The 17,739-nt window shown below is 36.7% G+C and overlaps 1 protein-coding gene across 2 annotated transcripts in view; it reads right to left on the reverse strand.

The window, feature by feature from the left end:
- Window positions 1–17,739, reverse strand: part of LOC114644471 (exportin-1) — a 163,649-nt gene that overhangs the window by 28,881 nt on the left and 117,029 nt on the right. For both annotated transcript variants that reach the window (XM_051919672.1, XM_051919673.1), the window contains exons 8-15: window positions 16,401–16,449; window positions 16,202–16,321; window positions 14,391–14,519; window positions 13,508–13,666; window positions 7,003–7,200; window positions 6,628–6,766; window positions 6,359–6,540; window positions 6,117–6,273 (exon numbers count right to left, since the gene is read on the reverse strand). In XM_051919672.1, coding sequence (XP_051775632.1) covers window positions 6,117–6,273; window positions 6,359–6,540; window positions 6,628–6,766; window positions 7,003–7,200; window positions 13,508–13,666; window positions 14,391–14,519; window positions 16,202–16,321; window positions 16,401–16,449 — 1,133 coding nt within the window. The remainder of the gene's footprint in view (window positions 1–6,116; window positions 6,274–6,358; window positions 6,541–6,627; window positions 6,767–7,002; window positions 7,201–13,507; window positions 13,667–14,390; window positions 14,520–16,201; window positions 16,322–16,400; window positions 16,450–17,739) is intronic.

The following is a 17,739-nucleotide window of genomic DNA, read 5'->3' on the forward strand; positions in this document are numbered from 1 at the left end:
GGCATTTTAAGCATTTTACCAAAATCAATCTAAGGAATACCCATTTAATAGGCTGTGATGCGCTTACTTAAAAGCAGCACGCATTGATGTGCCGTTATTTGCATTTTCTAGGTCACATGCTCTTTTAATGGGGAAACTAAATAGTAAATGCTAAGATGGCTTAAAATTTAAATAAACAAAACTTTTCAATTTGATCTATACTACATATTTTTCACATATTAATTTGTAAATGTTAGGTTACCTTCTAAGCTTTTTGTAATTGAAGGATTTGTTTCGGACACAATAAAAGTTCAGATGGTGCAACAGATTCTTCTGTGGTGGAATATTCTGGTGGTCAGATATTTACATGATACTTTGTCAGTAAACCTCTTTCACAGAAATTCAGGAAAAAAAAACTAATTTAAAATTACAGGTTTAATTTTGAAGTGTTGGCTTAATGTGATTCTGAATACATAAGCCAAGTTGCAAGTTTAATTTATGGGAAACTCTTGTTTTGTATGTGTGTGTGATCATTGCACAACCAGAGCCAGAAGTGCTACTTAGTGTTTTGTTTCTGTTTATTACTATTTAGAATGTATTTTGTAAATGTGTATAAAAACCTATATTTTATTAATATCTACAAGTAGTTAATTAAAAAATAATACACACACACACACACATACATACACACACACATTATATATACACATACATATATACACACATACATACACATATACATATACATACATACATACATACATACACACACACACACACACACACACAAACACATACATTTCTAAAATTTTATACAAATCTGTTTATTTGGTGAAAAGTTTAATTTTATGCACTTTGTGTTTAATTTCAAATTAAACAGTTTACAATCCAGCTAATCGATTAATTGACAAAATTAATCAGTTGTCAAAATAATTGTTAGTTGCAGTCCCAATTTTATTTTTTACTGCATCACAACACAAACCAGCACTGAAAATAAAACTTACTTGTTGGTTTTATTGATGGTGTCTGTATCAATATTTATGACTTATTATTTTTGCCTTTGTCTAAGAAAGATCACATTTGTAACCCAGTCCATCCTTTTAATGTTCCATTTACTCACTATTAAAAAGTTATTTTAATAACGACGGATTCTCCATAATTGATAGGAGCCTGCTGAGCGCCCACTGCATCCACTAAACAGTGTCATCTCCAGACAGAGGAGCAGCTTCAGCGACAGACTGCTGTCACTGTCCTGCTCCACTGACAGACTGAGGAGATCGTTCCTCCCCCAAACTATGCGACTCTTCAATTCCACCCGGGCGGGGTAAACGTTAACATTATCCAAAGTTATTGTCTGTTTTTACCTGCATTTTTATTACTTTAATTTAATATTGTGTTTAATTTAATATTAATTTAATATATGCTGCTGCTGGAGTATGTGAATTTCCCCTTGGGATTAATAAAGTATCTGTCTAATGGAATACATCTTATTCTCACTCAGGTAGATATTCTTTTGAAAGTGCATTTTTGGCAACAGATTTTCACAAATTTGTGCCCTGAACATGAGACTATGTGGACATAAATTTGAAGAATTTATTACTTCCTTCTCTACTGTGACTAATTTAAAAAAAAAAATGCTAAAATATCTTAAATTTGAAGCATTTTGAAATAATCTCTTCAATTAAATAAAAAGTATCATAATTATCTATTGATTGGATGTAAAACTGGCATGCATATAATCAGAAAAATGTTTCCTGATCTAGGTATAAAGGATCAGTGCTTTTCAAATATCTACACAGCCAAGGAGGCCAAAGAGACAGTGTTGCTGGAGGTGCAGGAATTGTGTGGCCACAAGGCAGCCAGACAAGATTATGCAACGCTGCCTGTCAAAAGTCCCTGGAAGGACCAACAGAGTAGTAGTTTGAAGCATATGTTTAATGGGACTATAGATGAACATGCAGCCACATCAACGAGCGGTTTTCCAGTAGCCACTGCTATACAGCCGGAAACATACCTGGGACAGAACGCAGTTTTATTCAGACAAACCACTTAAGTACTGGTCATTTCCAGAAGTGTGGTTCCCCACTTTGAGATGTCAAGGAAATAAACTAGTGCATAGAGCTGAAAGGCTAAGAGTGTGAGATTTAGTGCACTGTCACATATTGATAATGAATCCAGAAACAAGCTTATAGTTGAACATGCAGAGATGTTTCTGTTAATCAAAAGAAATCTGCCACTTACTTTCCCTAAAGAGTTGAACACCTACTCAGTGGCAGATGATCCTCAATGATTTTTGACCTTTATGCCACTGAGCTAGCCATCTTAAAAAATGGGATACCAGTAAGAAAAATGTTCTTGTTATGTTTAGCAAAATTCTTATGTTGTATTATTGCATCCCATGTTGAAAGACTAAAAATGTTGATTTGAGTTATGAACATTAATTTTGTTTTTTTTCCTGTGTAATCAGACTTTTTAAAAATGTTGTAATCAAGCCTATGTAATGTACCCTACTTTGTAAAAAAAAAATTATTTGTTCAATTTTGATTTTATCAGTCATATTTGATTGTCAACAGTGAAGCTGACAGTTGGACATAAATACTATCTTCCAGCCTCACAACAATGGTATCAGCGAATACTTAAAAAAATAAATATCTATAGTCATACCCAGTCTGAGAAATAAAAAATAATATTGTTGCATCCCTACTTTATACCTATGCATAAACCATAAATCTGTTAATAAAATATCAGTTGCCCAGCCCAGAGAAATGACGGCTGCACGAAGATAGGGTATTATTATGATTTTTTATTTAAAGAGCTAACCTAACTTCGCTGCCTATGTGAGACACAAACTCAACAGCTTAGAACACACTCTTGGATGTATTTGCACATTTGAAAAACAACAGGGTTACCACTGCTTCAATTAGTAACAAGGTGGAGAAATATACACTGCTAACAAAGAAGAGAATTTGTAAATTACAGACCAAATTAATATAATATGTAAACTTTGCATGAGGCACATTGATGTAAAGGGCGGCAACACAAGCGACCTATTTGACCATCTCAAAAGCAACCACACTAGTATACACTGCGAGTGTCTAAGACGACAAGCTGCAGCTTCTTTCGAAATGTAGCATGACAGAAAAGTGAAACGAACTGTAGGTCAGTTTACAATCACCAAGTCATTCACCAGGGGATGTCTGCATGACCAAAACAAATTAGAAAAACACATAAGAAAAATTACGAATGCTATAACAGAGCACATTGCTAAGGAAATGTGACACATTTATATGGTGTAAAAAGATTTAAAAACTTGCTCAAAATGCCTTAAACCCCAGGTGTAGAATGCCAAGTCACATTTACGTCACCAAAGGAGCGCTCCCATAAAATTAAGAAGGCAGGTAAAAAGTCCACTCATATATTAAATTAACTGCCTATTTCGCATGCAGAATGAATCTGGTCAATCCACACATGTGAACCATAAAATGTATAAACACTGCATTAGTAAGAACTGCCAACTAATAAACATGCTTACAAACCTCATACCTCAGGGAGTACATGCATTGTAATGGGTAAGCAATTAGATTTCTCTGTCAAAAAATCACTCTGCACACTATCATGTTAAACTTATACTCTGTAAAGTGTACATTTTGATTGCAGAGTTTGAAAACAGGACTTGAACAAAACATGTTTTATGATTTCTTGGCATCTGCACCTGTTTATTACAGTTGTGTTTCTATTTTGTTGCTTATTATGTATGTACTTACAAGTTTAGAGAGGTAAGAGATAAGCATCTCTGCATTTCTTTTCTTATCAGGACCGTAAGTCCTTTAAAGTGCCCATGTCACTGATTACAGATGACAAGTCCGAGAGACTCTAGCAAGGCAGCAGGGAGACAAATAAATAATACAGAGTGAGACAGTTCAGAGCAACACTTCTACACCAGATCAGGAATGTTATAGGCAGGTAATTGTAGAAGGGCAGAGCTCACATCTGGAGGAGTAAGATAAGGGGGGCTGCTCAAAGAGCTGCAACACCTGCGCATAGTGAAACAGCACAAGTCTTGCCACCTGCAACTATTTATAGAAGAAAACCAGGACAAAAACTCAAGATGGTGCCTCACTTGTTTAGTGTGACCGAACTGAAAAAGAAAAAAGAAAAAAAAACCTGTAAAAAAACATTTTTGTTTAAGCTCACTAAGGTGTAAAGATTGAGACCAGCTAATTCACTGAATTATAAATAAAAGAGTATGTATTCTCTTTCTTAGGAAAAAACAAGCTTGATGTTTTGGATGGGCATCACCATGTTGTATGTAAATTCAAGCCTGGTTAAGCACATAAAAGTAATTGCTAATAATTTAACTTGCTTCCTTGAACCACTGTACAGTTAATCACAAAGTACAGGGGTAGAAAATTCTCTAGTCCAGATGGCCAGTACTACAATTGAACATCTATTTTCAGGCCAAAACCACATAGTCATTAACACAAGGACAAAGGGCAAACTTTTTAAAAATTCAGTGAGGCCGAAGCATTGCAAATTTTAATGCAAATTTATACATATCACAATCAGTGCTCAATTAAAGGAGTTTGACACTATAAAATCATTTGTGGAGTCTTAATCGGGTCAAAAAAAATAAAATATAATGTTAATACAAAAGACCACATCTGAACACAATCCTTTAAAAATATCTATTTACTAAAATACTCTCTTCTAAGTTGCCAATTGTGCTTATACTGCAAAATTGACGGTGAAGTGCTCTGCGCTATGTACAACAGTAGTTTACAAATGAAGGCTGTTGTAAAAAGTTGCACTTAACGCCACCCCATATTCAAACCTGGGCTACCAGGTTTGCAAAAGTGGTAGAGCAGCAAAGCATTTGTCCACCCCTGAGGATGGGGAGACAACTACTTTTGAACCCAGAAGAATAAACAGTATCATCCCATAACTGAACAGTAATATGTCAAAGTAAATCTAAGGCACAGGATTTTTTAAGACTTTACACAGAGAATAAATATGTATCTTGCCACTAAACTGAGCATAGAACACAGTTCCAGTAAATCCACGTGATTTTTACGCATATAGAAAACCAATTTTAATCAACCGGTATAGGCTCTGCATTTATTACTGGAAACATGCTACAAGAAAATAAAGGTATTCATAAATATTGCTTAATTTGAACACTTAATAAATATCGTGTTGTCAAATCAATAGCATTAGGGATATCAGTACTGGAAAAAAAAAAAAAAAAAAAAAAAAAACACTGTTTATATGCACACACAAAACCTAGATAAGTCGAGTAAGCTGGCTTTTCCTTTGACTTCATGTGGTGTGTAACATTCATTGCCTTTATACATCATCAACATGATCCACCGATAAGATACTGACTGCTGAGGTATCGCTCGATCACACTTCAATATACCTTTAACAAATAAATGGATTAAAGTATCACTTAAATAATTTTTCTGTCATGGGAATACAGCACACTTTTCTACTTGGCTGTGCGACTGAGACTTGCTGCTGAAATCATAAAGGAGGTATTTTTGCTTCAATAAACTAAGTTTTGTTAGGTTCATTTTTAAATGCACTTTACTGTACAGTCAGCTCATCAACATAAATTTGGAGATGTCTGAAAAACAGATTTCAACCAGAGGAAGGAATAATGCAATTGCCAAAGCATTTGCCTCAGGTAATTTAACTTGTGGCTTCTGAAAGCATGTATGAAGCTAGAAAGTGGAAAAAATGTGCAACAGATACGCACAGACTACAAAATTCCTAACTATAATCTGGTTAAAAGTTATACAACCAAACAATTTGGTTACTTAGAGAAATCTATGTATTAAATCTGGTTTTTCAAAGACCAATAACCCAGTTTCTCCAATTGGAATAAGGGTTTACAGTAACAAGGAATTTTAGAAACCAGGTTTCTGTGAATAACCAGGCAATTAAAGCAAATGTACACACCCCCACTGACCTCAGTATATTATTTTTTGGGGGGTTTGTGATTGCATTATGTAAGGTGCAATGAGGGATAGTTACTATACCAACTTTGTACCCTACTCCCAAGTATAGATTTGCAATTATTTGTATGGTAATTAACACATTCAACATTACAGGGAGAGAAAAAAAACCAAAAAACTCACCATGCATAAATTCAAAGAGCTTGTTGACTACTGTTTTAAGAAACTTCCAGTGTGCTCTAAGAAACCTTGGATATTGACCTACAATATACATTATATTTGAAGCGATAATTGCTTTGTTGTCCTTCCCTCTCTTCTGCTCACACAATCCCAAAAGATCCTTAGAAAAGACCACAAAAAATATTAGGAAAAATGTTTATGTATAGAAAAAATTAAAATGACCAAATTTCTGGAGTTTTTCTTACCTTTATAACTGTAACAAGGAACCTCTTTTCATCTTCTTCATGCATCGCTCCACTTATTGAGCCAATAGCCCAACATAGAGTATTCAGATTTTTCCAAGACCACTCTGTACCATTCACCTGGTTATGCAGCTTTTCTGTCATAATACGTTCTGTATCTGCATAGTCCAAATGTGTCAGGTATACTAAAATGATAAACAAACAATGAGTTTTGACTAAACCAGCAAAACATCCCCGTGCATGCATAAGATATATTTAAGACTTGTACTAACCAAGCGTTTCCCTCATGTTCTTATACAAGTTGATTGAATCTGTATCCTTCATAAACTCTCTTACAACCTCTCCTTGGTCATTTTCAACAACTAATACTTCTTCTGGTTTGGCCATTCGACTTACCATAAGCAGACGAACCTTAAAATTCAGAAAGTAAAAATCTGTGACTAGAATATGTACAAATACCTCTCAATCAAGCCAGTGGTAGCTTATGCTTGGCATTACTAGGACTGGCACTGAAAACCCCATCCAGGAAGAGCAGAATTAGAAAACTAATGAAGATATGGTTAATGAAAGTTTGGGCACTTTAAAACAGAACATTGTAAATGGAACAACAGTTTTATTTTACTATACACACTTTCTGAAACACTCACTTTAGACAGTACTGGTAAATACAGTTGCCTTCTTGGTGGTACATCAAAATGTTGAGTTCCAGACAGCAATGGTGAGGCCGCTGTAGAAAATGGACTCTCCCTATAGAGTTCTGCTGCCAAATGATTCCAGTATTCCAGACAAATCTTAAATATTTCAGTTTCTTCTACTTCAGAGACCAACAGCATGTAATGAAGAGCCTGTTTCAAATTATGTAAACAGAGTTCAGAACTCCACACCAAATAATTCATTTGACACACACACACACGCAGGGGGTGAAAAAAAACAAAACAATTTCAACTAGATTCACTGCGCTGTGGTGATCGGTGACCCTCTCGTAGATAACTTTAAACAGTTCTCAAACCATCTTGTGAAAAAGAAAAGAATACAATCTGTAAAATCTGAAGACAAACTGAACTTAAAATCAAGTCTATTTCAAGGCATCGCCTGCACACATTAAGCTGATCATTCTTCACATCACTGTCAAGAAGATATGGCTGACAATGATTTCTTTTATCCTGATATAATTCCAAGATGAGAGTAATTAACACTTTTGAATAAAAAAAAAAACCATTTCTAATATTTCCAAACTCCTTCAAAAGTATTGAGTGTCTTCTTAACCTTATATCTTCTAAGCCACAACAATATTCAATATTCACACACAAATGAGTACATTTAAAAGTTTCTCTATTAATTTTACTAATAGATTATTCATTACATTTAATACTAATTCTTGCCCTCCAGTTTTTCTGGATAAATGTCATTAATTTAAAATAGTTTTTTTGGTTTATTATAATAAACATGAAAATAGTTTTGAAAAAAGCTGCATCGAAGTGTTGAAGACCAAAAATGACATTTTAATTCTTTACCCATGGTTAAAATAGGTCCAAGTAAAAAGTTTCACTCATTCACTTATTTAGATTTAACCTTTAAGAAAATTAATACAAATACTGCAACATGGAAAAATATCAGAAACATCAAGCACTTAGACATTACAGCACACTCAAATGCAATTTGCCTTAAACCCAGTCATCAAGTGCACTGTGATGTATGAATTATGTTCAAAATGAATTGTGAGGCAGGCTAAAGACAGATGTGTACTAGAGCATTAATCTTAAAACAGAGACGCTTAGCAATAGTCAAGGTTTCAAAAATATGCATATTAACTTCATTTTATCATAGGATTATACTGCATCAACCACAGGTACAGCATTCTTAAACAAATTTTCTTATATTTTAACACTTTGGATTAGGCACAACCAATAACACATCCATTAGTCACATACTATATTATGTAGTAAGGCTTTAACAAATGCTACTTTAGGTCTTAACACTTACAAAACACCAGTAAAGTTGTTATAAATCTCTGCAATATGTAACTTCACTTTGGTGGCTTAAGTGGCTGACATATACTGAAGTGTTGCACCCTTCAGTATAAGGCTTGTGAATCCTTAATGCTTAACACCAAATGAAACTCTCATATTCACAAGTTATAGTATATCCCAAGCTCTTAACACATCACAATACACTATTTTTTCCACAATATTTTTGAGGCTAACAGATGAATTATAGATTGTAATTAGTCTAAAGTATTGTTCATTATTCTATACTAGCCAACCTGCGGCGTAGCATACGCCGCATAAATTATGTATTGATGGGTGAACACTTCCTGAACGACACAGTTGTCAAAATGGCGTGGGTTTGAGGATACGACTGTGAGTGAATGAAAAGATAGACCTCTGGAGAGAGCAACATATAATTGTCCGTGACTGAAAGCGGGATCGTCTGTAACAAAGAAGGCCACGCTGGTGAAAGTTACTTCGTCGGTAGGGATAAGTGTCAGTACTTGTAGATTAAGGTGTAGCAAGTCTTCGTTGTTGACGCTTAATATAGCTTGCGTACTGAGATGTTCCGGAGTCACAGTTGAGAAACACTTTTTTAATGTCTTTTAAGCACAGGGGAAAAAATGAACATGTGAAACATCCGTAATGTAATAAGCCACCAAGAAAAACATCGCAACAATGCCATCTACGACCCGATCGCTGTAAGCAGAAGAGAAAACAAAATCGAGCCCGGTGCATTCTTTAACTGCCTTGTAGCGCTGCTGCTTTGCAGTAAGGAGACTGTGGAAGATTGTGGGTTCGCTTCCCGGTTCCTCCCTGTGTGGATAGCGCTTTGAAAACCGAGAACACCGCTATATCAATGTAACGAAGTATTATTCTTATGTGTCCAGCACTCTCTCTCTCTCTCGCGTGTGTGTGTGTGTGTGTGTGTGTGTGTGTGTGTGTGTCGCTCGCTCACTGCACGTGTTCCTGCAGGCATACACCGGATAATTATTTATTGATGGCTGAACACTTCCAGAAAGATTGTCTAAAAGGGGTGGGTTTGACGATACAACAGTAAGTGAATGAAAAGATGGAACTGTGGAGAGAGCAACATACAACTGTCTGTGACTGAAAACTGGTTTTGGCAGATACATGCATATCTTTTTGAAAGTTTGGCCCTGTGCCTTGTTAATTGTAAACGCAAAGGCCAATCTAACAGGAAATTGTCTTCGTGTAATAGTAAAAGGCAAATTATCCGCGACAAACTGTTTTACATGCTGCATACCAACCCGCGGCATAGTATACGCCGCATAATCACGACGCTTTTTAAATGTTTTTTAAGCAGAGGGAAAAAAAATGAACATTTGCAAAATCCGTAACGCTGCTTTCAGTAAGTACAATGCACACACGTTTAATTTGTCTGCCACTTTTTGCCAGCTGTCTTTTCTGGTTTGGGCTGCTTTTGCAGTGCTTGTGCATATTAAATCTTGAAATCCTTCGAGTAACTAATTAACTAACACCCACCCACCCAGCTTGTGTGAAAAAAATGCGCCCATTCTTTCATCATTTTGTTTCAGCCTATCGCCTTACTCAATGGGTGGGCCTCTCTGGCAGTGTCTTAAATTGGTTTGAATCCTACCTGGCAGGGAGAAAATTCTTTGTTAGTTGTGGTAATTATAACTCAAAGACACATGATATTCTATATGGTGTTCCACAAGGCTCTATCCTGGGTCCGCTGCTCTTCTCAATCTACATGCTTCCATTAGGTCAGATTATCTCAGGGCACAACGTGAGCTACCACAGCTATGCTGATGACACACAGCTGTATTTATCAATAGCACCTGATGACCCCAAATCTCTTGATTCGCTAACACAATGTCTAACCTGTATCTCAGAATGGATGAATAGTAACTTTCTCAAATTAAATAAAGAAAAAAACGAAATCTTAGTGATTGGCAATAATGGATATAATGAGGCTATTAGAAATAAAAAAGGATGCATTAGGATTAAAAGTCAAATCGGAGGTAAAAAGCTTAGGGGTAACCATTGATTGTAATCTGAATTTTAAATCGCATATTAATCAGATCACTAGGACAGCATTTTTTCACCTAAGAAACATCGCAAAAGTTAGACCTCTTATATCATCGAAAGATGCAGAGAAATTAGTTCATGCGTTTGTTTTCAGTCGGCTAGATTACTGTAACGCACTCCTCTCAGGACTACCCAAAAAAGACATCAATCGTTTGCAACTAGTGCAGAATGCAGCTGCTAGAATCCTTACCAGGATAAGAAAATCCGAACACATTTCTCCAGTTTTGATGTCACTACACTGGTTACCTGTGTCATTCAGAATTGACTTTAAAATTCTGCTTATGGTTTATAAAGCTTTAAATAATCTCGCCCCGGCTTATATATCGGAATGTCTGACACCTTATATTCCAAATCGTAACCTCAGATCCTCAACCGAGTGTCTCCTTAGAATTCCAAGAGCAAAAGAAGTGGTGAGGCGGCCTTCTGCTGTTATGCACCTAAAATCTGGAATAACCTGCCAGTAGGAATTCGCCAGGCTAATACAGTGGAGCACTTTAAAAAACAACTGAAAACACATTATTTTAACATGGCCTTCTCATAACTTCACTGTAATTTAATCCTGATACTCTGTATATCCAATTCATTATAATAACTATTCATTCAAAATCTGTACTAACCCCTACTCTCTCTTCTGTTTCCTTTTCCGGTGTCCTGTTGGTGGTGGCGCACGCCACCACCATCTACCCAAAGCACCATGATGTTCCAACAATGATGGATGGATTAAAAGCCAGAAGTCTGTATGACCATCAGCATCAAGTGACTCCGTGAAAAACCCGAACTACAAAGAGGACTATTTCATTGATGTTAGGTAGAATGCCCAGAGGGGACTGGGCGGTCTCTTGGCCTGGAACCCCTACAGATTTTATTTTTTTCTCCAGCCTTCTGGAGTTTTTTTTTGTTTTTTCTGTCCACCCTGGCCATCGGACCTTACTCCTTTCTATGTTAACTAATGTCTTATTTTAATTTCTTATTTTGTCTTTTATTTTTCTTCTCTTCATTATGTAAAGCACTTTGAGCTACTTTTTGTATGAAAATGTGCTATATAAATAAATGTTGTTGTTGTATCAAAGACTTGCTGATCATGTTTTCTAGACTCAATATACATTGGCTTTTCACTCAGTGCGGGGGCGCGGATTCATCTCGGATTATTACATCCAGGTAGACTAATCTGCTACACAGCTGCGTTTGAAAAACCGACTTATCCCGGATGAGTTTCACCGGCAGTAATGATTAGGAATCCGGTTGGAACAAAACCCTGCAACCATAGGGGTTCACCAGGACCGAGTTTGGGAAACACTGCTGAACACAGACGAAACTGACTCAGGTGAGGAGTGGGGCGGGCAAAGTAGTTGCAGCTATTGATTATTCAGTGTTGTTTGCCTGGGTGTCTGATCTGCTCGACGGGATCAGAAATAAAAGGAAAACAATGTGAAGGCAATGTCACAGGTGTTCCTGTGGTATAGCGGGTCCACAGCTCCCCTTCAAAAGGCCATTTTTAAATAAATAATCATTGCGCTCACAGCGTAGCGAGGGGCGTGGAAGTGTGGCTAAAATGGTTTCCGGGTGGAGTCGTGCTGCGGGTGTTTCTCCCCTGTGCAGTGTGCGAGCAAGTGAGGAGAGAGAGAAAGCCAGTACGTTAGAGTGAGCGAGAGCAGGCTAGAAGGCAATGTGTTCCTGTGGTATAGCGGGTCCATAGCTCCCCTTAAAAAGGCCATTTTTAATCATGCGACTGACAGTAGTGGAGTCAGGCACAGAGAAGGTCAGCTGCTGAGAGAGCTTCTCGACTGTTGCAGGGCCTGCATCGGTGAAGCAGATGAGACGCTAATGAAACAGAGGCACAGGGCTTATTGGTTTTTAAAGACTGCTTCCTTCATTCTGTTTTAACCTCAGTTTCAAAGGATTGTTTTAAGGATCCCATGGGATACCCCTCGCAAACTGTTTTATACGCTGCATATAGCGATTCACATCCGCGAGAAACATGCCTCTATGAACAGTCAACGTGGCTCAGAGGTGCATGTAGACTCTAGCACAGACGAACATAAATGACGCCGTTTTTTTCTGTGTCGTCGAGTCCGAGTTGGTGGGCGTGGCTCTGCGAGTTATCGTCGTATCCAATGGTCTTAGAGTTGGTGGGCGTGGCTCTGTCCTGCATGCTTCCATGGGTGTCTTGCTTGCTCTGGCGGCGGCTTAGTGAATTTATATATATAAAAATTAAAACCATTATATAAAAATTACACAAAAATATGTTTGAAAATACAGACTCTGCATGCAGTAGCTCACTTTCTCAACTGAGTCTGAACCCAATCCTAAATAGGCCAAACATAGTAAATTAAGTAGGTAGGTCACTTGTGCATCCTGAGCTACTTTAGTTGCTAAGCACATCCCTGATCTTGTTTACAGTATTAAATATATACATGAGACAGTGTGCAAGTTTATGCGTCTTATATTTGATAAAGCATTAATCTCACTTAATGTCAAATTGTCCACTAACTGCTATTTCCAAATATTAACAATCATCATAATTGGTCTAAAGTATAACAGTTTTATTACAAAAAAAAAAAACATACAACAATATTCACTTGATTTAGGAAAAAACTGAATGGCAGTTAAAGCCGATCTGATAACAATGGGAAGGTGAAGAGATATCAAAATGTTTTACAATAAAAACCTTGACAAACACCACCCTCTAAGACAATAAATTGAAACATTCACTGCAGTTTATAATAGCAAAAATACAAGTTTCATTTTTACTTTGATGTATGTAGTGCTGTTGTGACAAGTATTAACCGAACTCAAAAGGCAACTGCAAAAAGTTGACAGTAATTAAAATGATGTACTTCAGAAAAGGTGCAAAACACTAAGATACAGGTATTTTTGCCAGACTACATTAATGGAATGCATTGGCACTGTACTGGAAGAAAATACGACACTAGGCACAAGACATCTAACCAAGTATCATATGTCGAAGTCATAAAAAGTTATGAAAGTGATATCTATTTATTAAAAATATTTGGTAATTCTGATAAGCATATTAGCAACAATGTGAAACTGGAGAGAGGGGAAAAAAAAAAAAAAAAAAAAAAAAACTTACTTCCATCAGTGTCTCTCGAAGACTTAGTCTTTTTTCTATGAGTTGACCATGTTCTTTTAAAAACGTACACAGAAATAAACTGAGGTTTTGAATAAAATTTTGCTCATCATCCTTTCCATTTGAGTAAGCAAGTCGGATATTAGTATTAAGGGGAAGCATCTGTTGGGGGAGGTGGAAAAAAGTTACTTGTATCACATAATCCATGTCAGGTCACCCAGTCATATATGCTCATACCATCCCAAACATAATATATGTATTAAAATATTGTTATATAAACTACTTCCTGAAAATGGGTCAGACAGAACTCACTGGGCAACTCTTAAGTCATTTCAGACCAATGCCTCAAAAGTGATCATATGATTACACTTACATTAAAGCTTTGTACTACACCTTGGAAAAGGTTTGTTTTGCCCAAACAATATAAAATGAGAATACCATATGCAAAACAACAAGAACTGATCAGAAATGTGCATTATTGGGAGGGGGTATTGGTCACTAATGACATTCAAAGACTGTGTTCTTTCATACAAAGTGTGGGGCTTTAAAAGGACATTTTGAACAGGAGAAAGAACACAACACTTTAGCCATATTAGTTAAAATCATTAGGCACTAGTACACTATGGCTGAGTAAAACAACTATGAAATATACTATTAAGGACGAGTTAGGAGGGCAGGGGGTATTTTACACTATATATTGCCTTTTTTAAATTAGACTGCATTATGTTGTAAGAAGTGCTATTTATTGCAGATGAAATGCTTTTCAAGCTATATTAATTATTTCTCTCTTCTAGTTATAAAATTCTGAAAGTCATCTCCAGCTGAGACCAGATTGCATTAAGTGCCAAAGTATATTACTAGGAATTCGCATAACTATAACTTTTACCTGTTTTAGCTGCATCATCGTCAAGGTGAAGAGAGTAACAAACTGTTCTTCATACTGACTGACACTCACACCAGCAATCTCAGTCAGACACTTCAATGTGACATTTCTGAACATAGGTACATTTAAGAACTAAAAAGAGAAAGGGGAAAAAAATTCTATATTTTAAACCATGTTAATTTTTAAAAAAAGCCTCAAGTAATATATTAAATTTGCTTATTTTTACTCTAAATATTTCAATAGTGGTAAAATGATCCTAACAAATCTTTATCAGATGGGCCACTGCTCAAAATAACATGAAAAATGTATTCCTAATGTTTAATGTTTATGTATTGACTTACAATATTGTATAGGTTTAATGTGAAAGCTGCTTAGAACACACATATATAAAAGTAAAATAAAATCATTCAGTTGTGTTTCCCATGAAACATATGTATAAACACAAGCAATAATAATAACAAAGAAGATAAGTGTGATGCAGAGATCAGAAGATTTCACACTAGGAAATAACAGTAAGTACAACAAAAGAGACACAGTAGTTCACTCTGCAAAAGGTTACTTGTGTTAAGTGAATGCTGTGACATTTATTTTACAATACAGCTAGTCTCAAACGGCAAAAACTAGCAAGTCTGAAAAACGAAGCTCAAAAGGCTCAGATGTTATTTTAAACTAGCTATAAAAAAATACAAGCATTTTACTAATCTACTTAATTCTTTTAGGGCAGATGTTTACACAAAGGGTTGAGGGCAGATATCAACTAAAATCGACATTCAGGGCAGAAGGCAAATAAAGGCTGTCAATAAGATAATAAATGTCAATAAACTTCATCATTACGTTATAGGTAGACCCTATTTTCTAGGAGGACTGTCAGACTCATTGACTTGATGTTGGATTCCTCCATGAACAAAGTCTAGAATGACATCGACATCAGGCGAGAGAGCGAAACGAATGCGCAAAGCAAAATACTCCATGTATATTTTTTATTTTTTGCATATTACTGAATCGGACTTTGACTTCTCAAACTCCAATTTTGATGCAAGTGATCTGGAGATTGAAAACGAAAAGGCAGGCACCTGCATCAGCTGATCGGTCCCCAGTTCATCGTGCAGCTGATGTGCCTATGGCAACGTTCACCTGGAAGGACTACACAGACCCTTGTCGAACTCTGATTTTGATGCAAACAATCTGGAAATCGAAAACAAAAGATAGGTATCTGCATCAGCTGATCGGTCCCCAGCTGACCGTAGTGCTGAACACGCTAGTGTAGCTGACGAACCTATGTCAAAGTACGCCCTGACAGGACTACACAGACACAGATCAGAGGGAGGTAAGCTGGAAAATGGACTTCAAATGACACAGTGTGGTAGTGGACATTGTGGATTACCAGCCACTCAGCTATGTTTTTTTCCCCAGAAAGTGTCTTTTAGATTATGAGTGATGAGATAAGTATACTTACGTATGTGAATTTACATACCGTAGGGGCCCATGTAACATAAACCAAAACAAAATACTTATGACAAATGTCACTCATTTTATGTGTGAAACCATTGCTGTGTGTGCTTTTTAGAAAACTGAATTCTTGGGAAAAAAAATGTTCAGCTCTGGGACATAAGAGAAAAAATAATCCGCCTTAAAAGAGTTAACAAGTAAATTAAGCATCAAACAAAAATAAAATAAACACACACAAAAAAAGACCATAAATTAAAATATCCATCAATATGAAAATATGCTCAACAAGACCATCATCCATATTATGAAAGACAGATTTAAAAATTCTGGTAACAATATTAACCATTCTAAAGCATAGCTCCTACCTTATATACAAGTGTACTGATCAGTTTTGTTTCAAATATATAGCCAAGTGGAATCCAATTTAGGAATCTTAGTAATGTTTCTAGAGTTGCATGAACAAGTGGAGCATTCTGAGAGTTCTCCTGCAAAGTAATAAAATAGTTCAAATGTTTACAGCTGTAATGGAAATTGAAAGATCTTCAAAAGGTTACTCAAACTTACCATTACAAACTGGCATAGCTGGAATATTTGTGAAAATTCATTACACATGCTAAAAAACAAAATACAAAACAAAAAATTAGTAATGTGCCAAGTGCCAAGACAGACATTGTCTGAAGACAGAAAAAACAACAAACCTTGAATCTTTCAATCAATCACAGCAAAGGACAGTTATGGTTATGACACCTTATATTTGGTTATAAAACAAAATGTCAGGCCATTTTTAATATTGAAAAAAGTTTTCTGTATTTAAATATATAACCTGCAGACATAACAGATATACTGTATATTTTTCTTGTTTATGCCTTTTTCAGTTTTGCATACAGTCTTAGAATATGGTGTTAATATCAATCTTTTTGTATACAACCAAACAAAGAAAATCGCAATACCACATGAAAAATTAACCAACATAGAAAGCAACAACTCACTGGTTGAGGAACTTTCTCAGAGTTAAATGATGTTAACAGTGGGGTTCCCAAAGAGTCAATTTTGGACCCACTGCTGTTTATTTTGATATAATTAATCATAGTAAAAATGTAATAAAAACAAGCAAAATTATTGTCACCCAACTAAATGGATTACATAGGGTCTGAACGATCACTACTGATGAACCACAAGAATGTGGCAAAGACACAAATATAATACAATAATGGCTAAAATTTGAATGGAAATCTTGTTTAAAAAAAAAAAAAAAAAAAAAAAAGACATGAATGCCCAAATGAATCTTTCATCTATCCATCGTCCACTACTTATCCAAAGTCGGGTTGTAGAGGCAGCAGCCTAAGTAGGGAAGCCCAGACCTCCCTCTCCCCGGCCACCTCCTCCAGCTCCTCTGGGGGGAGCCCCCCCGTGGCATTCCCAGGCCAGCCGGGAGATATAATCCCTCCAGCATGTCCTGGGTCTGCCCCGTGGCCTTCTCCCAGTGGAACATGCCCGGAACACCCCCTAGGGAGGCGCCCAGCGGGCATCCTGACCAGATGCCCGAACTACCTCAACTGGCTCCTCTCAATGCGGAGGAGCAGCGACTCTACTCAGAGTCTCTCCCGGATAACTGAACTCCTCACCCTCTCTCTAAGGGAAAGTCCAGCCACCCTGCAGAGAAATCTCATTTCGGCTGCTTGTATCCGCGATCTTGCTCTTTCAGTCACTACCCAAAGCTCGTGGCCATAGGTGAGGGTAGGAACGCAGATCGACTGGTAAATCGACAGGCCTCGCCTTTTGGCACAGCTCTCTCCACCATGACGGACCATTGCAGAGCCCGCATTACTGCGGATGCCGCACCGATCCGTCTTGTCAACCTCCTGCTCCATTCTTCCCTCACTTGTAAATGAATGAATCTGTC

Source organism: Erpetoichthys calabaricus, chromosome 15 (assembly GCF_900747795.2).
Source record: "Erpetoichthys calabaricus chromosome 15, fErpCal1.3, whole genome shotgun sequence".
Classification (NCBI taxonomy): domain Eukaryota; kingdom Metazoa; phylum Chordata; class Cladistia; order Polypteriformes; family Polypteridae; genus Erpetoichthys; species Erpetoichthys calabaricus.